Here is a 23,670-nt window from a genome sequence, read left to right as displayed (position 1 = left end):
CCCCCCCCCCCCCCCCCCCCCCCCCGGCTTTCTCCTTCAGTCTCGCTTCCTACCGCCAGAAGGCGGGAAGCCTCGCGAGCGTTGCGGGGCTCAGTCTCCCGAAGCCCCACCTCCTTCCGGCTCGCGGCTGGCATTTGTCCCGCCCACCCACCGTCGACAGCTTCATTCCGCTTCCGGTTGGCGGAGCGCTGGGCTTCAGTAAAGTTGTCGCTGTCGTGGTCGCGATGGGGAAGTCAGATTTTCTTACCCCAAAGGCCATCGCCAACAGGATCAAATCCAAGGGGCTTCAGAAGCTGCGCTGGTACTGCCAGATGTGTCAGAAGCAGTGTCGGGACGAGGTAAGCGGGCCTGGATGGGGCCCTGCTGGACCATCCTGGTTCCGGCCCCTGGCGCCGGGGTCGAGGGAGTGGATCTCGGGTCCCTTAGTCCGGGTTCCGCGCTGCGAGTCAGCTCCTCGGCTCTGGTAGACGTGCTGCGACTCCAGCCGTCCGAAAGCGGCGGCGTTGGGTAGTGCGGGGCCGGGGGCCCGGGGGCCGGCAGTGACCATCGTCTCTGACCTGACGCCACTGCAGAGAAGCGGCATGGTTAGGATTCACAGCTCTTTTCGGGGTCAGATGAAAAAGGACAGCTGAGCCGGGGCCCAGCGCTCGTCTGGCGAGCGGTTAGGGAGCGTCCGCAGTGTGCCGGGCCCCGGGATATTCCTGTGGATGGGTTCGTGGGCGGGAGTCGGACTGTCAGAGTCCCGAACCCCGGGCCGCGCCGCTTCCTCACTGTGTCGTCTAAGCCAGGGCGCTTCCATTTCCCTCTGCCTGTTGGCCTCTCCTGTAAAGTGGAAGTAGCAGTTGTACCTACCGGTAAGACTGTGAGTTTTGAATCCGGATTACGCGTACCGTCGCTGAGGGGTCTCTGGGGAGTTCTTAGAGAGTTTTGCATGCCGTGCAATGGAGTTTATGCTTATTCTCATTAGTGAGGTGGATGATAAAGCACTTGGAAGACTTGAGAGCAAGCTAGTGACAGGATCATATTTTTCTCTGGAGATGGAGTTGGATTGGGCAGGTGCAGAGGAGCACTGGGTAACTGGAAGAATCTACCCCAGTGTTTCTGCCAGCCAGGGATGAGATACTGATGTAGGCCTTACACTGAATAACACGGGTGCAGTTTTTCTTTTACCTATCTCTCCAGTTCATTCTTTTAAATTTTTATTTATTTGACAGACAGAGGTCACAAATAAGCAGAGAGGCAGGCAGAAAAAGCAGGGGGAAGCAGGCTCCCCACTGAGCAGAGAACCCGAGCCCAGGTCTCTGAGATCATGACCTGAGCAGAAGGCAGAGGCTTAACCCACTGAGCCACCCAGGCACCCCTGGTTCATTCTTTTTTAATAGTCAAGGTGACATTCTCAGACAGAAAGCTAGAGACTAGTACAGTGAACATCCATATATCCATTACCCATATTAAACATTTTAAATAACTTGGCCTGTCTTTGCTTCTTTAAGAAACATTTTATCTATTTACTTATTTTTAAGGTTTTGTTTATTTGTTAGAGAGAGCACAGGCAGGGGCAGCGACAGGCAGGGCAGGAAGAGAGAGAAGCAGGCTCCCTGCTGAGCAAGGATTTCCCCAGTGCAAACCGGATTTGAGGACTCTGGGATTATGACCTGAGCAAAAAGCAGCGGCTTAACCACCTGAGCCACCCAGGCGTTCCTTCAGAAATATTTTAAAGTAAATTCCAAGCATCAGGATATTTAATCTATTTATGCTTCTCTAAGATATTTGGATATTTTTCTGCATAGCCACAATATACATCGTCCCACATAACAAAATTAATAAAAATTCTCTCTTTTTTTAATTTTAATTTTTTTTGAAATTTTAAAAAAGATTTTATTTATTTATTTATTAGACAGAGAGAGAGATCACAAGTAGGCAGAGAGACAGGCAGAGAGAGATGGGGAAGCAGGCTCCCTGCTGAGCAGAGATCCCAGGACTCTGGGATCATGACCTGAGCCGAAGGCAGAGAGGCTTTATCCCACCGAGCCACCTAGGCGTCCCAACAAAAATTCTCTTATGTCGTCTGATACACACTCCATATTCACATGTCCTCCCTTGCTCCCACAAATGCTTTTTAAAAGTTTTTTTCTTCTTCTTCTTTTTTTTAAATTTATTTATTTATTTATTTGACAGAGAGAGAGAGATCACAAGTAGGCAGAGAGGCAGGCAGAGAGAGAGGAAGGGAAGCAGGCTCCCCGCTGAGCAGAGAGCCCGATGTGGGGCTCGATCCCAAGATGCTGACTGAGATCATGACCTGAACCGAAGGCAGTGGCTTAACCCACTGAGCCACCCAGGCGCCCCTAAAAGTTTTTTTCAAACCAAGATCAAATCAAAAGCTATGACTTGGATTTGTTATTAAGACTTTAAAAATAGATTTTTTTTTAGAGCAATTTTAGGTTCACCACCATAATGAGTAGAAGATACAGAGATTTCCATACACATTGGAGCCCCACATATGTATAGCTTCCCCATGATCAGCACCTTGCAACAAGATAGTACTTTTGTTATAATTAATAAAGCTACCCTGACACATCATCATGACCATCAAGAGTGATGTTGGACGTTCTGTGGGTTTGGACAAACACATAATGACATATGTCCATTATTATAGTCTCATATAGAGTAGCTTCGTTTCCTTAAAAATCTCTGTGTTGGGTTATTAGGACTTTTAATTCTCTCTCAATTCTAAACTGAGGATAGAACTTATGTCTCTTACTCTTTCTACCGCCCCCCTAAAACCCAGTTATTTTTCTTTTTTTTTTAGTTAATTTTTTTATATGAGTATCCTTGACACACATTACACACACATTAGTCACATTCGTTTCAGGTGTCCAACATGACCTATACCTTATGTATGTACGACAAGTTTGTACCTTATGCTGTGTTCCCAAGTGTAGCTGTCATCTGGACCACGCACCATTGTTATGATACCATTGACTATATTCCCCGTGCTATACTTTGTGTTCCCATGACATATTCATTCCGTTGTTGGAGGCCTGTATCTCCCACTTCCCTTCGCCTGTTTTACCAATCCTGCCACCCCCTCCCCCCTCTGGCAACCATCAGTTTGTTCTCTGTATTTATAGATTGGCTTGTCCTTTTGTTTTTGTTTATTCGTTTGTTTTTAGATTCCACATATAGGTGAAATTGTGAAATTTGCTTTTCTCTGACTTATTTCATGTAGCATATTACTCTCTAGGTCCATCCATATTGTCACAAATGGCAAAATCTCGTTCCTTTTTATGGCTGATACTCCACTGTGTATGTCTTCATCCAGCTTCTTTATCTGTTCATCTTTCAATGGATGCTTGAGTTGCTTCCATATCTGTGCTTTTCAATTTGCTGTCGTTTTTCTGACATTGACTTGAAGAGATTTGACCAGTAACTGCCTTGGAGCATTGCCACTTTATGGTATGAAACAACTAAGTTTTCTTGTGGTTGTCTTTCACCTTCCTTCTTTAACTTACAGTTTCTGTAAACTGGAACTTAGAGCTGAAGGCTTGATTAGGTTCGGGTTAAATATTTTGGGGAAGACTGCTACATAGGTTATCCATGTATTTCCTATTACATCACATAAGGAAGCCCATAATACCTGATAGTACTAAGATATTTGAGTAAATATGCTGGCCTGTAAAGTAACAGTAGAAATTAATATTTTCTCTTTTGCAAGAGCAAGTTACCAGTAAGGAATATACCTAATCTCTCATCAACCTTTTGCTTAGGTGTTTTTAGCATCCTTTCCGTAGTCCATTGTTGCCTTAAGAGTTGCAAATGGGTTGTTTTTTTATATTTTTCTAAATTTGTTATTGGCTACCATTCTTTTATAAAAATGTCCTTTTTCTCATTAACTAGGACTGTTTGATCCTTAAATGTTACCATAAAATATAGTTCCAATGGGAAAAGGAAGATAAAGGCGTAATTTTCCCTTTGGTTACCAATTTCAGAGTAAGACACTTGGTGGTGGTTCTGTCCTGTTTGCCCTCCAGTCTGTTCACTGCCTTCCCTCCCTGGGAGAATGACCTGCAGGAGGAGAAACTGATTCCTCCAAAGTCTTCCCGGGTCTCCCTGTCTCTCAGTGTTGGAAGATTGAGGGAGAAGGTGGTCAGATCCAGAATATCCCCTCCTGCCCATCCTCTCTCATGGGTTTCTAGAATTTAGTAACATCATTTTGTTTCCATTTTATTGATTTATTTTCAATTTATGGAAAGTAGTACTGGTTTTTTTCATTTATGAGACTGATACTAAGTTTCCTTTTAAGGTACATTTAAGTAAGAGTAATTCACGAGTACTGCACAGATGAGGCAGGAGCAGTGTGGGTAGTCTATAGGCAACCAAAGCTTAGGAAGCTAAGCAAGGTGAGTGGTGACATCAGGAGAATGATGTGAGATTGAGCCGAGGGACAGGAGACGAGTTCTTCAGGAGAAGGCTAAGCGGGCTTAGTGATACGCGGAAGGCGGACCTAGAGGACGACTGGAGGGTGCCTGTCTCTAAGGTTCACTGTGGGTGGGCGACTGTGGTTGGGCGACTGTGCTATTCACTGAAACGGGAATACAGGAGGAGAAACGCATTTTTCATTTCTCTTTCTATGAAGAAGAAGGTGTAAATGTTAAGTCAGGTGGATACAAAGCCAAAGCTTGTAACTCTTTCATAGTCGTCTGAAGAAGATGCAGGTTTAGTGTATTTCAAGGAGGTTTCTGTAATATGCCGCAGTGTATTTTGGATAATGAACGAAAGTAGAGTGAAATAGTCCCCGTAATGGAAATTCACTACTGGCCCATCTTCCTTCATTCCGTCCCTCCAGGAACTTGCACAACACTTCACAAAGTAGGTGCTCAACAGAATTTGTTAAAGTGATTGAAAAAACAAAGTCACGGAAAAAAAAGTCTCTCTTCTGTCAGATTTCTTACTACTGTCAGTTTTCCAAAGCACTGTTTTTCCGTCTCTGTAATCCGGGATTATGCTTTGATTAGGAGTGTTGCATAACTCAACCTTGTAAAAAACTTTTAAATAAAAATAATAGTGAGCTTAAAGCTAGTGATTTTTTCCTTTTTTTTCTTTTTTTACAATTTATTATCGAAGAGCAGCTTTTCAGGGTTGATTAAATACTTCTGTTTAGGGCCGCTTATGATGATCTAAATCAGAATGTAACTGCTACCTTTGCATTTTTGTAGAATGGCTTCAAATGTCACTGTATGTCTGAATCTCATCAGAGACAACTTTTGCTCGCTTCCGAAAATCCTCAGCAATTTATGGATTATTTTTCAGAGTAAGTAACTTAAAGACATTCTTTCCTCATGAGCTTTATTCAGTCAGACATTGAGTAGATGCTTAGTATTTTCTGTATTGGGAGCTGTGTCCATTCTTTACACATTAGCACGATAGCGGTAGTACCCTGTGCTCAGGTTTTATTTTCCTTTGACAGTTTATCATAGTATGGAAATGTTGCAAAAGTGCTTCTCACAATTTAGTCTTGCACTTCAAATCTAAAAAACTATCTTTCATTCTAACTCGGTTGTGGCTCAGAGCACAGCTCCGGAGTCAGACCGTCTGCCTTAAACCCTGCAAGTCCAGGCTTCTCTACTCAGGAGCTGTGTGACTGGCTGAACCACTTACATTTGTCTGTACTTTTGTCTGCTCATCTGTAAAATGGGACTAAAAACAGCATCATCTTCCAGGCGTTCCCTTTATTTTATGGAGTTTATTTAAAGATTAATGAGTTAATACTTCTAAAGTATTTAGAAGAGTACCCAGGACTCAATTAATAGCTGTTAATTATTATTACTATTAATGTTCACTTTTACTTCTATCTCTTTCTTTCTAAAGTTCTAGACCTTTTGGTTTTAGGACCCCTTTCCACCCTTAAAAATTATTGAAGAACCCAAAGAGCTTTTGTTTATATTTGATATTGATACTTGATAGTGATACATTGCTATTTGTAAATTAGAGATTAAAAATGAAAAATTAATGTATTATTACTTTATTTAAAATAACAATGAGAGGGGCGCCTGGGTGGCTCAGTGGGTTAAAGCCTCTACCTTTGGCTCAGGTCATGATCCCAGGTCCTGGGATCGAGCCGCACATTGGCTGTCTACTCAGCAGGGAGCCTGCTTTCTCCTCTGTCTCTGCCTGCCTCTCTGCCTACTTGTGATCTCTGTCAAATAAATAAATAAAATCTTTAAAAAAAATAACAATAAGAAACCTATTGCATGTTAAGATAAATGAATTTTTTAAATTAAAGAGCATATCTTTTCTAAAACAAAAAGGTGAGAGTGGTATTGTTTACATTTTTGCCAGTCTGCAATGTCTGACTAATAGAAGATGGTTGGATTCCGCAGCTGCTTCTGCATTCAGTTTGTTTCAAAATGTTTTGGGAAACACAAAGAAAGCTCATTCTATTCATAGATGTAGAGCTGGAATGGGGTAATATTTTAATAGCCTTTTTCAGATAATTTTGCATCTTCTTCTTTGAAACTAAATCAAAACAATGGCATGGTAGTTTCTTAAACTTTTTTTTTTTTTGAGGTTTATTTATTATTCTTTTAGAGAGTGTGTGCACCTGTGCTTGAGTGGGGGGATGGGCCAAGGGGAGAGAAAATCCACAAGCAAACTCTCCACTGAGTGTGGAGCCAGACACAGGGCTCGATCCCAGGACCCTGAGACCGTGACCTGAACTGAAATCCAGAGTCAGTGGCTCAACCACCTGAACCGCCCAGGCCTCCCTGGCATGGTAGTTTCTTAAAGATTAGTTGCCATGTGGAATCTGAAACCACATCAGCAAACTTTTTGTGCCCTATTACATCATGAACCCCTGGTCTTTCACTTTGTACTTCTCATACCTGTGTGTGATTTTATATCATCATGCACTGGTCATTTGTAAAATATTGGCTCACTGTGTATTCGGAGTGGTGACACCTTTCATTACATAATAGCATAAAATCATATTTATTAACATCAGCATCAGTGTCATCAGAAATGTCTTGAAGTTTTGGAAAGTACATCAGACTCACAGTGACTGATGCTAACTTGCTGGATTTAGATTTTTCTCGAAAGCCCAAATTTTATCATTGGCCAAAAATACCATCAGTTGTTTTCCTTGACATGACAGCGCTCCCTTTGTTTATGTTTGGGGAAGTGTCTACTAAATACCCAGTTTGGAATAATCATGGTTGATCTGTCAGTCACTCTTTCCAACAAAATGGTGCTCTGTGAAAAGGGTAGTTCAGCACGTGGCCCAGACAATGGCACGAGTGATTTGCTCACAACAACCACTGTCCAGCGGCAGAAGTGGTTAACTCATAATCCCATTTGATCATACAGGCTGGTGGAAAGACAGAGCCCCAAAGGTTGAGTTGTAATACTATTAATAATATTGCTTTGTCAAGGACATTCTTGATGAGACTGACATTGACTTTCACTGCGAGCGCCGGCCCATGAAGAAGACCTGGGCTGCTGGTATACTGTGGCCTCACCACCCAATGCCTGCAGTTGGCTAAGATGTCAGCAGGTTGGTCCTGCATGGCTTTTGTGCCATCAAGGCAAGTAGCACAGTGAAAAAGGCAAAGAGGATTTATCTGAACCACCCAAAACCATCTGGAGGGGCACTGGGTGGCTCAGCCGGTTTAAGCATCTGCCTTCAGCTCAGGTCATGATCCCGGGGTCCTGGGGTCGAGTCCCACATTGGGCTCTCTGCTTGGTGAGAAGCCTATTTCCCCCTCTCCTTCCGCCTGCTGCTCCCCCTGCTTGTTCTTTCTCTCTTTCTCTCTTGCTCTCTGCCAAATAAATAAAATCTTTTTTTAAAAATGGGGGGCGGGGGAACTGTCTGGAATACCACTAGGCTACACAGGCCACATTTGGGGAAATACCATTCTGGCAAGAGCCATCTACACTGGAGCCTTCCTCCCCAGCCCTGTCCGCTGTGTCCACGGTAGCTGCCGCCCACCTCCGGCAGCCTCTGGAAGGGTCGCTTGTGCCTCTCCATCTTCCTCTGTATCTTTTCTTAACTGTCCACAAACACGTCTCTGTTTTCCATTCTTTCCTACTCCTCCTCCCCTGCTTACTATCCTCCTGTCTTACTGTCTTCCTTAACCCTTCTGCCTGTCCCCCAGCTCCTCAAATGCAAGAACATTCTTCAGGGCGCCCACTTGGCTTCCTTTTCTCCTTAGTTCACAGGCTCCAGGAGTCCCGTCATTCTTCTAGCTGTTCAGACTTCATGTTGGTTGACTCCGCGGTCTTACTGTTTGTTTCTTACATCTGTCTTGAGTTGTAGATTTTTTTTTCCTGCACAGTTCTGTATTTCTGAATACAGAGCCAACATTTTAAAACTAAGGGCAGTATTCTGCCCAACACACCTGCTTATTATCCTGGGCTGCCTGATGACTTCCTACGTGGAATGCCAGGCTGGGAAGTCCTCATCAGTTCTCTACGGTGTCCTTTAAACTTGTATCCTCTCCATTCTCAAGACTCTAGTAATAATAGTTCTTATCCTCCTTTGCCCAAATTAATTCCCTGATTTCCTCACTGGGCTCCCGGCTGCAGCTTCCGCTCCTCCCAATCATGCTTTATGCCCGTGGGACCTCTACATGCGTCCGAGTCACCTGGAGGGCTCGGGACCATAGTGGCAGGTTCTGGTGGGGCAGGAGACTTATTTAGCATTTCTGTCTAGTTCCCAGGTGATGGCAGTGCCGCTCCTCTGGGGACCACACTTTGAGAATTCTTATTCTATACTTTCCACAAGATTATCTTTCTAAATCACAGATTTTCACAGACTAATTCCTCAGTAAACTATTTGGTGCTTTTCCACCGCACGCATAAAACCCTCCCTCTTTCGCATGACATTAAAGATACTTCGAAGAGTAGCCGTACCGGTATTTTCCAGCTGTGTTTTGCACCCACGCCCCATTATTCTATTCTATGCCACTGCATCCCCCATTTTTGTCTACTCTCAACGTTAGCCCAATTAGATTTTCACTTCCCAGGTGTGACGCTTTCGTGTCTCTGCCAGCTGGGGAAGGTCTTCTCTTTCTCTTCACGTCTAAAGTCCTACTTGGTTTTTATTTTTATTTTTTTAAAGATTTGATTTATTTACTTGACAGAGAAACAGCGAGAGAGGAAACACAAGTAGGGGGAGTGGGAGAGGGAGAAGCAGGCTCTCCATTGAGCGGGGAGCCCGATGTGGTGCTTGATCCCAGGATCCTGGGATCATGACCTGACCTGAAAGCAGACGCTTAAACCAACTGAGCCACCCAGGCGCCCCTAAAGTCCTATTTATACTTTGCTGCCCATATTAGGGATCTCCCTGGACTCCCCTGATACTTTTTTACATCTCTTTTGCTGTTCGATTTCTTTTATGATTGCTTCTGCTAGATTGTAACCTGGGTCAGGATTTGTGTTTTACTCACGTATGTTTACCTGTGTTAAGTACACTTAACACAGTGTACTCAGTGCAGAGGGACACAGTGAGTGCCAATTTCCCGTGGAATAAGGGAAGTTGTTTTTACCGTCAAAAAGACAGTGTTGTTGTGCCACATTCAGTAGCACTGAGAGACTTGATGAAGGAACCTCTGCAAAGACGTGTCGTCACTTTGGTTCCGGCTGCTCTGCCAATGCTGACAGTTGCCCTCCAGACTGACTTTGACCTGTCCTTCTTGAAAGCTCTAGTCTTTTGGGATTCCTTCCTTTTTCAGCTTTTAAAGGTTCTTCACAGACATTCACACAGATGGTTCATGTATCATTGGACATTGAAACTGTATGGTGGCTTACATTTCAGAGAAGTGATGCTTTATATTTGTAAAAGTGCCATAATGCTCTCTTTCCTTTCCTTATTAGGGAATTCCGAAATGACTTTCTAGAACTTCTCAGGAGACGCTTTGGTAAGCATCCTGGTGTTGTGCGTATAGTAACATCATCATGTTGTAACGTGCCCAGGATTGATGGTGTTGTATTTTGTTCATAGGCACTAAGAGAGTTCACAACAACATCGTTTACAATGAGTATATCAGCCACCGGGAGCACATCCATATGAATGCCACTCAGTGGGAGACTCTCACTGATTTTACAAAGTGGCTGGGCAGAGAAGGTAAGAGTAAGGCAGGATGTGACTAGTCGTCATGTGGCTCCAGTGCAAGGAGAGACAGTTGTCATAATTTCCATGCAAATTTATGGAAACTTGGACAAATACGGCAATTAAAAACTGGCCAAGAGGAGCATAATCTTCCAGGATTGATTTTGTGGGTTACACTTGAATATGGAGTGTTTGGAATGGCTCTTTCAATCGTGCAAAGATGTGTCACCAAAGCATCCTCTCATCTGGGGTAACAATTACTATCCTTCCCTTTTTTTACCCCCTTATTCATTTTACTTTTGGAAACCTTTGTTACCCCTGTTTAAGGAGGTAACAAATATTTAAATATTTAAAAATATTTATTTATTTATTTATTTATTCGAGAGAGACAGAGAGAGAGAACACACGTGGGAGAGGCAGAGGGAGGCAGAGCGAGACAGAGTCTAAACTTGACTCCATGCTGAGTGGGGAGCCCGACGTGGGGCTTGATCTCATGACCCTGAGATCACGACCTGAGCTGAAATCAAGAGTCAGACCTCGGACCAAGCTGTGGAGGCACCCCATGGAGTTCTTTAACAATTTGTTGTAGCTTATTCCATTTCTGATCTTCCTAGGCTAAAGCTTAGGAAGAGAGGAGAAAGAAATTTTGTGTCAATGTATTACTTATTCGGTGTGTTCCTTTATTCCGTCTGATGGGGAAAATTTCTACTTAGTTAAGTTAGCAGAATATCATGTTCTCCTTGGACGTTAACTACTTAGACACAGTTAAATAATCACTAAGCAAGATGATACTTCTTTCATGTGTTTCCCCTGCTCACACAGTTGACTTAACCTAGCTAGTGAAAAATCAGAATAATAATATTTTCCTGTTTAAGGAGGTAAAATATTCCACTTAAAATATCTTAAGTTTCATCAGCTGTGAGTATGGAAAATTTGTGGGCTGCATGAATTTGTGTATTTGAATGTGTTTGAATGAATGTGTTTGAAGGAATAAACACATGATGCAGAGATCAAACACATTTGTATGTGCTTTCAGTTTTGATTGTATACAAATCTTTTATTTTTTAATTTTTAAAGTTTTTAAATTATTATTATTTTTTAATCTTTTATTTTTTTAAAGGTTTGTGCAAGGTGGATGAGACCCCAAAGGGCTGGTATATTCAGTACATAGACAGGGACCCAGAAACTATCCGCCGGCAACTGGAACTAGAGAAAAAGAAGAAGCAGGACCTTGACGATGAGGAAAAAACAGCCAAATTTATTCAGGAACAAGTGAGAAGAGGTCTGGAAGGGAAAGAACAGGTGAGCACCAGTATCATTCCAGGAAGCAACAGGAAAAGGTCTCAAACAAAACTTTTAAGCACTGAATTTAATTTTATAGGTCTCGTTCCTTAATTAAGAGAAGAAAGAACATGGCCGAGTACAAAAGCCTAGGTTTTGGAGTTGAGACAAATCCTAAGTTACTGCCTCATGGTCTTATAGAATTCCACAGTCTTCTAAACCTCAGTTTCCTTATCCCTAAGGCAGAGGGGATAGCTAACGGGGGAGACAGAGCAGATCATATCACTTGGATGGAATTAATGCAATGCTCGGTTAAACAAAGTGTGGGAACCTGGAGATCCAGCACTCACCCCAGCCTGGGGAAGGTACAGAGTATCTGAAGGTAGCTACCGCTGGGCTTGAAAAAGCAATGGGCAAAACGCAGATAAATGGGGGAGGAAGACATGTTTCAGGTGGTCCAGGTGTTGGCGTAACTAGAGTACGGCATTAATTTTAACCAATATCCTTCTAGGCCTTCTTCTAGGCACTGGAGATAGAGCAGTAAACAAAGGGTAAAAACTCCCTGCCTCGTGGTGTTTACCTATCAAAAGTTATGTGTGTGCAGGAAAACAACCTAGTATATGTGTGAACCACTAGCCATTTAGTATTTTTAAAAAGCTTATTGTGGTATAAAATACATGTGATAAAGTGTATGCTGGGCGTTACTCTAAAGGTGACTAAAGCTCAGTGAAATTTTACACATGGATAGAAGTAGATGGATGGAGAGTCTGTGTAGTGACCCACCCAGATCACCCCCCAGATTAAGATACAGACCATTTCCAGAGTCACAGTCATTCCCAGTGAACAGTCCCTTTCCCCCAAGAAGGAACCAGGGTTCTAACGTAGCACTATTGATCATCTGTTAGTGGATTCTTGAACTTCGTAGAAGGGAGATTGCACCATATACTCCCTGTCTGGCTTCTTTAACTCAAAGAGAGCGTTCTTTATGTTTCCTGTACCTGTGTTCTTTCCTGTCGGTGTTTAACTCTTTTTTTAAAGTGATGTCTGCTGTTCCATTTTATGACTATCACACAACTTACCCATTCTCCAAGCCACAAGTGTGTGGCTTGTTTTCAGTGTTTGGCTATGGTGAATACAGGGGCTCTGATCATTAAGGTACATGTCTGATAAAAGCTGTTCAGTACAGAGCGATGCTGGAAGTAGCCGGCGATAAGAAATGAAGATCTGTTTATGAGTCAGCTTTTATACCGTGTTAGTTGACCTTGATAAGTGATGGGTGCGCGGGTTATAATGGTACTCTTTCCATATGCGTGTGTTCATATGCATTTATTCACACAGTCTTTTAGGAGTTTTCTGTATTAAAGTAAAACAATGGTTAAACTGCTGTAATTGACAAATTTAAACCCTTGCCTAAGATCTACAAGCATTTTTTTTTTTAAAGATTTTATTTTTTCACTTGACCAACAGATCACAAGTAGGCAGAGAGGAGGAAGCAGGCTCCCCGCTGAGCAGAGAGCCCAATGTGGGGCTCCATCCCAGGACCCTGAGATCACGACCCAAGTAGAAGGCCTGGGCTTAACCCACTGAGCCACCCAGGCACCTGAGATCTAAAGCTTTTTATTCCTGAAATTGATTCACCTTTTTCATTTTTAAACCTCTGCTTTCAGTAGAGGGAAAATGGTAATTTCCTCTTGTGGAAATTAAGAAGGATCACAGCTTATGTGGAAGAAATTCGTTTACCTTTTGTAACATTTTAGCTTAATTCCACTAAAATCTTCAAGTTAATTTGCACTCTTTAAGTATAAATAGCATCCTCCCCTTAAAGGCAGAGGGAAGCCTACTGCTCAGTGTTTCCTCATTGCATTCTTAAATATTATCAGTTTTTCAAATGTAGCATCTTGTCTTTCGCCTTCCTTCATGAGATCCTAATGGAGAAAAGAATTTCTCAGCTGCATCTCAAGACAACATTTTTATTAGTAGAAATAACAGCTAACGTTTATCAAACCCTGTTGCAGGCGTTATGCTAAGAGCTTCCTTTATTTTATCCTATTTATCCTTACGACACCTCTAGATGTGCACAGTATTCCTGTTTTTTTTTTTTTTTTTTTTTTTTTTTACAGTATTCCTGTTTTATAGACAGAGTAGTTGAGGTACGGGGAGATGGTGAGATGGTGCCGGAGCTAATAACGTGCAGAGGTGGGTTTGATCTGCGGTTCAGTGTGAGTTAGTCTTAGGCTCTTGATATTACACTGAACTCTCCCACTGTATAGAAGGGTTTTGCTTTTTAAAGTAATCCTCTAGCTAAAATTCTAATTTTTTAAGATTTTATCTGTTTGAGAGAGAGAGAGAGCAAGCAAGAGAGAGCATGAGCAGTGCAAGGGAAAAGGAGAAACTGACTCCCCCGCTGAGCAGGGAGCCTGATGCAGGGCTGGATTCCAGGACCCCGAGATCATGACCTGAGCCAAAGGCAGATGCTTAACCAAAGGAGCCACCCAGGCACTCCATCCTCTAGCTAAAATTCTAAAGGTTAATTGTTTTATGTTGTTTTCTGTTTAAATTGTAGTAGAAATAAAAATGTAGGTAATCTTCTGCAATGTGGTACAAAGAAGCCACTTTTTTCACCTTTGAAATAATTCTCAGTTGAAGAATATTTGCAGTACGTATAATTTCTTAACTAGGATCTTGATCATTTTATTTTTTTTAAAGATCTCATTTATGTATTTGAGAGAGAGAGAGAAACAGCAGGAGGGAGGGAGAAGCGGATTCCCCACTGAGCAGGGACCTCAATGTAGGCCTTAATCCCAGGATTCTGGGATCATGGCCAGAGCCGTAGGCAGGTACTTGACCAGCTGAGCAGCCCAGGCGCCTGGATCTTAAACCATTTCAGAGCTGCATGTTGGAGCTGCCTTGCAACATGGGTAGCAAGTCATAATTTGGGACTCTTGAATATTGATAGTAAATGCACTGTGAACCAAACCATCATCCTCTTTTTTTTCTTTTTTCTTTCTTTCTTTCTTTTTTTTTTTTTTTTTTTTTTTTTTTTTTTTTTTTTTTTTGCCTTTTAGGAGGCCCCTATTTTTACGGAATTAAGCAGAGAAAATGACGAAGAAAAAGGTGGTTTTACTTTTTTCTTACTCTTTTAATATGGATGATTTTATATCGGCTCTGCCTAAAACTAGCGCCATGTTTGGGGGCAAGACGTATAATCTGTCTGGAATGCATTGTTTTTACCGGTTTACGAAAAGGTAACAATGAACCAGGTAGGGTGCCTTCAACTACAAGTAACAAAACCAACTAAAACTAGTCTAAGTAATAAGGAAGTATGTTGCCAGAGTAAGAGTCCCAGAAGTAGGGCGGTTCTGGATGCCAGGCCCTCTGTCAGCCGCTGGACACAAGGTGGGGCGGGCACTTTGGCCATTGTATGCACACCCACATTGTTCAGAGGACAACAGAAGGCATCTCTTCCGGAGTCCCCGGTGAGCAAGGAAAAAGGAAACTTTATCTAGAAAACACTCCTCCGGCCAGCAGACTTCCTTCTGAATATCATGGCCAGTCCATATCAGCCTCTATCTGAAGCAGTCACTGGGAAATGAAGTGGGATTATTCTGATTGGTTTAGAGCAAAAGAACCTTACTAATACCTCCTGAATCTCCCCACCTCCTAATCATATGACTTCGGACATTAGGTTTTCAACGTACCAGTTTTAGGGGGACACAGACATTCAGACTCGAGCTCCAAACCATGTCTAAGAGCTACATTACACACCCGAGCTGACTTGGAGTCCTGTTCCCTTAGCACGGGGAGGGGGAGCTGTGGAGGCAGAGAGTGGCCAAGGCAGTCGCCGGTAGCTCAATTCCCAGCTCTGTGAGCATTGCTTAGTATTATCTTCCAGAAGTCATCGTCGCTGGGTAGCTGGGTAGCATTCCAGCTCTCATTTATTCAAAATGTCCATGAACGTCTGTGTGGATACATTTTGGTCTTATCTGATAAGTTTTATAATTTTCCTGAAACACACACACACGCACGCATGCACACACACACACACACACATACTTATTATATGTATGATGAAATATACATGTAAAAATATATCATTTTTTCCTTCCAGTTACATTCAATTTGAATAAAGGAGCATGTAGTTCGGCAGCAACGTCTTCCAAATCCAGGTGAGCTCTAGGACCAGATCTCTTAGAACTTGAGAGTTTTTGTGAAATGCTGATGACTACATTTTAAAAGCTTCCAGACTGTGATTTTTTTTTTTTTTTTTTTCTGGTTATAATGTTTTCCCTTGTCTTGTTTCCGTTTGATGGTGGTTTGGTTTTGTTTGTTAGCAGCTATTTTTTTTTTCTTACCTGTCCATGATGATAGGATGCTTCTGAGGAAAGGCACATTTCGAGTGAATGCCTCACATGACAAGTTTTTGCTTTCCTGCGGGTCCTTCTCCACATAACGGTCCCCCCTGCGTAACACTATTGATTTTTCTATCACAGCTCACTCACCCAGTTTAAATATTAGCTGGGGGATACAGTTTTTGTTCTGCTGACTGTGTAAAGATGTTGTGAGACAGAGACTAGGTTACTCACGCATCGTCTTAGCCCCTGGTGGAGGGTACATGTACCTGTTGGCATGCCCTTGTAGCTGCCTTCCTGCTGCCCGGCGCAGTCACTGAGCAGGGCCTGACCGAGCTTTTTGGTAAAAGGCCCCAGAGTCAATATTGTAGACGTTATTGGCCATCTGTCTTTGTCACAACCACTAGACTGCCATTGGAGTGAGAAGGCTGCCGCAGACAGCGAGTCAACAAACACACATGGCTGTATTCCAGTAAGATCTTATTTCTGAAGACAGGCAGCAGCCTGCCTCTGGCCCTCAGGTTGGAGTTTACCAAGCCCCAGCATGGCACGTGGTCCGGTGCCTCTGTTCCCTTTGCACCTTCGGTGCTTATCTGTTCTTTCCCCAAATATTTATTCACTGTCTGTGATGCACAACGTGTCCGGTTTGGTTACGGAGATTAAATAAAACGAGACAACAGATACTCAGGAAAGTACCTTCCTACTGGTGCTTCCTGGTGTCTAGCAAAATTTTGTTTGGAGTTGGCCAGTATTTGCTATTTTACTTAGTATTTTAACATGTGGTTTATTTAAGAGCTAACTCGGTTTTCTTGGGTAAGTTGTAGGCTAGTGCTTCTTGGCACAGCTAGGTAAGCGGCCAGGAGATGTGAAGGGAATAGATGGAACCAATGTACAGCTGCTTCGGGATGTCTGGCCAGAGAGCTTTGCTTTGATCTAAACATTTCAGAATTGACACCTGAAGGGGGTTAATTGGGTTTCACATACGGTACATTTGAAAGGAAAATTCTTTTCAAAGTATTAGTAGGATATGACCTAGAAGACAGATTGACATGTATCAAATCATACGTGCCTTATGGTTTGGGACCCGTACCTGTTTCACTCACTTCTCCCTTATTGTTTGTTATTCCTGAGTGTAGATAAATGTTAAAATTGGTCCCAGTGGCCCCCAAACTGGTCTCCCTTGTATTAGTTTTCTATGGCTGCTGTAACAAATTACCATAAACCAAGTATCTTTTTTAAAAAGATTTTACTATTGAGACAGAGAGAGCAAAGTGAGAGAGAGCACAAGCAGGGGGAGGGGCAGAGGGAGAAGCAGACTCCCCGACGACCAGGGAGCCCAGTGGGGGTCTTGATCCCAGGACCCTGGGATCATGACCTGAGCCAAAGGCAGACGCTTCATGGACTGAGCCACCCAGGCGCCCCAATCCAAGTGTCTTGAAACATAGAAGTGTTTTGTGTCTCTGGAGGCCAGTGTCCTTGAGTTGAAATGAAGCCCTGTGTGAGCCACGCCTCCTCCAGAGGGTCTGGGGTTGGGGTGAGGCTGTTCTTGGCCTTTTCCAGCTTCTGCTGGCTCTTGGCATTCCTTAGCTTGTGGCCGCATCCTTCAGTTTTCGGAAGCAGTGTCTTCCGGACTCTCCTGGCTCCGTCTTCACATCACCTTCTCTTTGTGTCATGCCTGCCTGTTTCCCTCCTAAAAGGATGCGTGTGGTTGCACAGAGAGGCCGCTCCAGCCACCCACAATAATCTCATCTCAGAAGCTATAACTTACCTCATTTGCAGAGACCCTTTTGCCAATAAGGTGACATGTATTAACTCTAAGGATGAGGACCTGTTACCTCTGGGGTCTGCTAGTTAGCCTTCTTTCCCCGATGCTCTGGCGTTATGAGGAAAAATAGTTTTATTTGATTAAGTTCTGTAAGTTCAGTCGCAAGTATCAATAATAACTCATAAGTAGTGTCACAGGTAATGCAATGGAAAGACTCATCTAAATTTTCTTTTTCTGAGATTATGGCCTATTTTAATAGAGTTTGAGATTTATTTTCCTGTTGATTTATATCTCTTGTTTATCTAAAACTCAGAATGAACGAAAGGCTCTGGATATAAAGAATTATACTTGATATTATATTGAGGCACAGAGACAAGCCCTGCTTCTCCAGTGTTTGAACAGAGGTTACTTGGTTTCCATTTCTGTTTTGGGGCTTCTCTTCTTTAATTGCGTTAGGACCCACTCCAGTTCCTGACAGCAGAATTCTAGGGCCGTTCTAGAAGCAAACGTTCCATTTCCAATCTGTTTCCGTTCATTTCTTGCCTTGATTTTGGCCCCATATTACCCCATCTTGGTTTTGTCAGCCTCTAATTGAACCTTTGGGGATAAAGGGATGTTATTGTTAGAGCAGCTAGTGTAAGATCAAATATAGTACACAGCTGGGGCACCTGGGTGGCTCAGTGGGTTACGCCTCTGCCTTTGGCCCAGGTCGTGATCTCAGGGTCCTGGGATCGAGCCCCACATCAGGCTCTCTGCTCAGCAGGGAGCCTGCTTCCCCTGCTCTCTCTGCCTGCCTCTCTGCCTTCTTACAATCTCTCTGTCTGTCAAATAAATAAAAATAAAATCTTTAAAATATATATATATGTAATACACAGCTGGGGCGCCTGGGTGGCTTGCTTGCTTAAGTGCCCAACTCTCGACTTCAGCTCAGGTCATGATCTCAGGGTTGTGGGATCGAGCCTGCATCTGCCTCCCGACTTGGCAGGGAGTCTGCTTGAGATTCTCTCTCTCCCTCCCCCTCTGCCTCTCCCCTCTGCCCACTCATGCAAGGGGCGGAGGGCGCTCTCTCTCAAAAAAATAAAATAAAATAAAATAAAAAATAAAAAATAAATTATTAGTAATAATGCACAGCTGAAAAAAAATGGACTATTTTGTTTTGTTTTTTAATGTTCATTAATGAGATTGATATTTAATTGCCTACTTTTAAAATGATTTGTACAAGTATTCTTTTTTGACTCGTGTTTTCAGGTAAGGAAGCTTGGTAAAACTTGGTAAAATATTGTGCTGATATCTTTTGCAGGCAAGGGAATTAATTAGCTTCTTCAACTTAACAATATAATCTTGATTATACAAACTTCAACAATTCATACAATTTTGGTTTTACTAGAATATCTTTTTTATCTAGGCTCTCAGATTTGCTATTTTATTACTCTTTGGAATACCGACTTTTTCTTTTCTTGCTATTGTCATTTCTTTGGTTTCCCTGTTCCTGGCTTCTGTCCTTCATAATTTGTTCTGGCAACATTTCTCGCATTCTTCCTTATTCGTCTTAGCTCTAATAGAATCTTGATGTTGCCAGCAGAAGGATCTTTCTAAATGCTTTTATTTCACCTGTGGAATAACTTTTCATTTTTGTCTGTGCTGCTTTGTGACCATTGTGATCCAGGGGTCTCTCCTGCCCCTTGCCGTCCAGCTATGCTGAATTACTTGCACTGTCCGAAATGAGCTGCGGTGGCTCACCCTCTCTTGCCTTCACATCTTCTGTCCTTTCTTCCCAGACTGTCCTGTGTCTGGTCTCTCACAGGAGATTGTGAGATCCTGATGGGCTGTTCTGGTCACATTTTTATCCCCATTGCTTGTCACACTGTAGACATTTAATCATGCCAAATAAATGTTCTTGACAGAAAACTTTGTTTCTATTGAGTTTATTTTTTGTGTGTGTGGTAAAATACATATAAAGTGACCATTTTCACCATTTTTAAACATACAGGGCAGGGGAGGTAAGTAGCTTCACATTGTTACGTAGTTGTCACTGGTATCCATCTCCCGGACTCTCTCATCAGCCCAAACTGGAACTCTGTCCCCATTAAACACTTAATTCCCCATTTCCAGGTAGCCCCCAGCTGCCAGTAGCCTCTATTCTGCTTTCTGTCTCTATGGATTGGCCTGTTCTAGGCTTCTCACAGGAGGAGAACGTACTGCAAATGCCCTTTTGCCCCTGGCTTCTGTCACCACTTTAATGTCTGTAGGGTCCATCCATGTTGTGGCACGTGTTGAAATTTCCTCCTTTTCGAGGCTGAATAATATCCTTTTGTGTGTACGCACTGCATTTGCTTCATGTCTTCCTCAGTCCGCAGACACTGGAGTCAGTCTGTCCTCTGGGCGATCGTGAACAGTGCCTGTTCGTGTCCCTGCTCTCCGTGCCTCCGGGGAGGGACCCAGCGCGCAAGGGCCGGGTTGTATGACGGCTCTGCCTCGCTGTTGGCCCCAGCAGCTGCCCCAGTTGACTTCCCCACACCAGAGCACAGGGTCCCAGAAACAGAATCAGAACTTAGAAATCTATTCAGAGGATTGAATTATGGGACAAAAGCCAGTGAGTGAAATTGCCAACGGGTAAATGTGAAAGCTGAGAGCTCGGTGACCGGAGAACGCCTGCCGGGATGGGCGGGCGAGGCAGTCCTGACCGGGCGAGGCAGTCCTGACCGGGGCGCCCGGACGGAAGAGTCGTTAGGGGCGTCTGGGGGCTCAGTCGGTAAAGCGTCTGCCTTTGGCTCTGGCCATGATCCCAGGGTCCTGGGATGGAGTCCCACATCCAGTTCCTTGCTCAGCGGAGAGCCTGCTGCTCCCTCTGCCTGCTGCTCCCCCTGCTTCCGCGCTCTCCCTCCCTCCCCTCTTCCTCTGCGCCGCCCCATCCCCTCCACTCACACTTCCCCCTCTTAAAAAGAGTCCGAGTAAAGTTCTGTTGTTTTCCTGTTCATCACACTTTCTGTCTTGCTCTTCTGTCTCCATGGTAGCTTCGTACATGGATTTATCCTTTGTTCGTCTTTTGCAAATAAGACAAACTAAATGGTTACACTGGTAAGAGTCATTGAAATATTGACTGAGCATGTATTTTATGTGGGTCACAAGATAACAGCTTGCTTTACAGGAAAAAAGTAAGTATATACAAATATGTACACATTATTATATGTACATATCATATATGCAAAGGATTATAATACAAGGTGACACAGGATACACGCTGGAAAGTGTTATGGCAGTTGAAACCCTCATGAAGAATGGATCTTAAAGTCTTGGGACAAATGGAGATAATTGGAGAGATTGTTCTAGGTATAAGAGAGGTGGTTTACAAAGGCCTAAAACATGGCATGGCTCAGTAACAAGTTATTCCGAATGGCTGGTGTATATAATAATTCAGAAATACCATTTCTTGGGCCAGTGGTGACAATTTGATACCACACTAAAAAACAGTTTACACTGTCAATTCTAGACAGTTAGGAACCATCAGAAATTAGGTGACATGGTGAGATTGCTTTCAAAAAATCGAACTGCCCGTAATGTGCTAGACTTCATTGCCAGCCTCCTATTTGATCCTCGCAGTTGAGCTCTGAGTTGGGTCCCATGGTTATCCTCGTTCATGGATGAGGAACTGAAGCTTAGAAAAGTGAATCGCCCAAGGTCAGAAGCAGAAGTCCCCTTGGACCCTGATCTGCCTAACCCCGAAGCCGAAGCTGGCATTGTCACCACTGGTCTGTGCTGATCATGGTGGGCACTGAGGGAAGGGCGTTAAGGCAGGAAAGGTCACATGTTCTCATGCTGCTTAGGGTCCTGCAGGCCTAAAGACAGGTCCTCTCTTGTTTTGACGAATCTGTTGAAAATTAATCATGTAACAGATATCTTCTGTACTGTTCCCCTGCACATTCGAAAGCTGCCTTCTGTGCATAGGGTTTGTTAACAGGCATGGCTCTTCTTTTCACCAGTTCCTTGGGACCAAGCGCATTGAGTACCATCGGGAATGCAGCATCAGTTAAAAGGAAAGAATCTTCCCGGAGCTCAGCTCAATCAAAAGAAAAGAAAAAAAAGAAATCTGCCCTCGACGAAATCATGGAGGTATAGTTACGAGTTGCTTATCGACGACGTGTTAGCCGTTAGAGGAGTGACATAATTCAAACTAAGGAAAGTTTAGTCTCACTAATTCCTGGGTTAACATAAAGTCAGAAGATGTACTCAGACAGCATTGGGGTAAGAGAGCGTGGCCACGGTTCCATCTGAGCAGAGTTGGAATCCGTCATTACACGTTTATTTTCTTGCCTCAAGTGCTGTCTTCAGAACTCTATGTGTGTTCATGGTCGGTGGAATTCAAGCAGAAGGGCTTGGGCAGTCACTGAAGCTCAAAACGAAAGCTCTGTTTCCCTTCCTTGGCTCTGTGAAATGGGCCTCCTCTGCGGATTCCTCCTGCCAACCCCTGCTCTCCTTCGGGCTCTGACCTCACCTGCCACCTCCTAGCCAGTGAGATGAAGCTAGGACATATTTTTAATTTGACTTAGCTTGATGGCTAAGCCTATATGATGAATCCTTGACAACCCGTGATTTAAGATCTAGGGCCACTTTTTGGCTCTGAATCTACCTGTGCTGCTACAGCGGTTCTAATCTTCCCGTCTCCCTTTCCACACACGGCCTTATCTTGTCAGTACGTTTATTAAGTAAGTAGGAAAGAGAAGACGGACCGGTGAATGGAAAGAAGAAATGGATAGAAGAAGCTGACTTGTTTTTTCCTGTAAAGTCATCTCCCCAACCCTCTTCTTCATTTGTGAAGGGACAGAGGCAACTCTTTGCCATTTCTGGGTGCTCTCACTACGCAGGGTGGTCTGAACGGCTGAGAGTCTAGTATAAAATGTACTGGGAGATGTGGTCACTCCATCACTGAGCAAATACTGAGTCGCTGTTATGTGCTGGGCATCGTGCGAGGTCCTGTGTCACCGTGGTAGGGAGAAAAGTACAGCGCCGCTGTGTCACAGGGCTTTCGTTCTAGTGAGAGACATTCCATGAACAAATGAGCCAGCGAGCACGAGTATGAACAAGAGAACCAGTATTACTACAAAATACTAAGTGCTACGGGGGTCTGAGGGCGGGCTCTGGGGGACAGCTTGTGTAAAGGTGCCAAGGCAGGAAAGATCTTCCGGAAAGGTCCATGTGGCTGGAACATGGTGAGTGGGGGAGCTGGCATGGCTTTCGCAGTCAGAGAGGGAAGGTGGAGCAACATCTTGACGTGTCTCAGTAGGCCATGACAGGAAGTTCCTGAATCTAATTCAAAGTAAATTGGGAAGCTAGACCTCTCTGCTTTATAAAAACCTGCTAAATTTAGAATGTTCTTTGTTTGTATTGGAAAGTTGGAGACATTAAAATGGGATTTATTATCAACCAAAAAATGGCAGCATCTGTCGCATTGAAAGTTGGGACTTTGGGTTCACTTACTCCGTCAGGAAAGAAAAAGGCATCACGTGGCTCCTCAGCAGCCAGACTGCGCTCTTTGTTTGGACACCCCTGTGCTTCCATCTCTCGTGGTTAGGTTTTTCCTGCCCTACATTCACAAGATTTATTACCCTTATCAAACAGAGAAGCCTCTTTTGGCCACCACCGTAGAACTAATTGTGCTGCACAAAATTTGTTTCAAGTGTTGTGTTTTTATCACATGAAAACGTTGCTTGTTTCCCAGCTTGTGGCAGGCACCAGGGGGGAAGCAGAGAGACGGGGACGTAGCGCTGGCACGTGGCCTTGCAGTCTTGATGACGTAGAGGTTGCTTGTGTTTATTTTCTTGGCCGGTTGACGTGCTTTATCATGTATTTTTGTAAATCCAAGAATGTGTGTGTGTGTGTGTGTGTGCGCGTGCGCGCACATGCATAGATTTTTTTTTTTTTTTACATGCGTAGATTTTTAAAGATTTTTGTCTTCATGCAGTCTCAACACTCATTGTGGGGCTCGAACCTGGTGGGGCTTGAACCCACAACCCCAAGATCAAGAAGCACACACCCCGCCAAGTGAGCCAGAGAGGCACCCCCCCAATGTTTTTTTTTTTTCCTTTGAATCAAAAATTGGAAGAAATGGTTATTTGTATTTGTCAGAGCTTGTAAATTACACGGATTTCCCTTGAGGTGTATGTTTTATGGTG

The 23,670-nt window shown here is 43.6% G+C and overlaps 1 protein-coding gene across 1 annotated transcript in view; it reads left to right on the top strand.

Moving 5' to 3' along the window:
• The first annotated feature begins 166 nt into the window (after positions 1-166).
• The window catches only part of KIN (Kin17 DNA and RNA binding protein), a 33,218-nt gene continuing 9,714 nt past the window's right edge, over positions 167-23,670 (top strand). The window contains exons 1-8 of the mRNA XM_059404057.1: positions 167-338; positions 5,217-5,311; positions 9,871-9,914; positions 9,998-10,120; positions 11,226-11,407; positions 14,452-14,500; positions 15,495-15,552; positions 21,481-21,610. Of these exons, the coding sequence (XP_059260040.1) occupies positions 225-338; positions 5,217-5,311; positions 9,871-9,914; positions 9,998-10,120; positions 11,226-11,407; positions 14,452-14,500; positions 15,495-15,552; positions 21,481-21,610 (795 nt within the window). The 5' untranslated portion in view covers positions 167-224. The remainder of the gene's footprint in view (positions 339-5,216; positions 5,312-9,870; positions 9,915-9,997; positions 10,121-11,225; positions 11,408-14,451; positions 14,501-15,494; positions 15,553-21,480; positions 21,611-23,670) is intronic.

Source organism: Mustela nigripes, chromosome 6 (genome assembly GCF_022355385.1).
Source record: "Mustela nigripes isolate SB6536 chromosome 6, MUSNIG.SB6536, whole genome shotgun sequence".
NCBI classification, from domain to species: domain Eukaryota; kingdom Metazoa; phylum Chordata; class Mammalia; order Carnivora; family Mustelidae; genus Mustela; species Mustela nigripes.
Note: the sequence above shows the minus strand (reverse complement) of the source record. Positions and strands in the feature narration are given on the sequence as shown.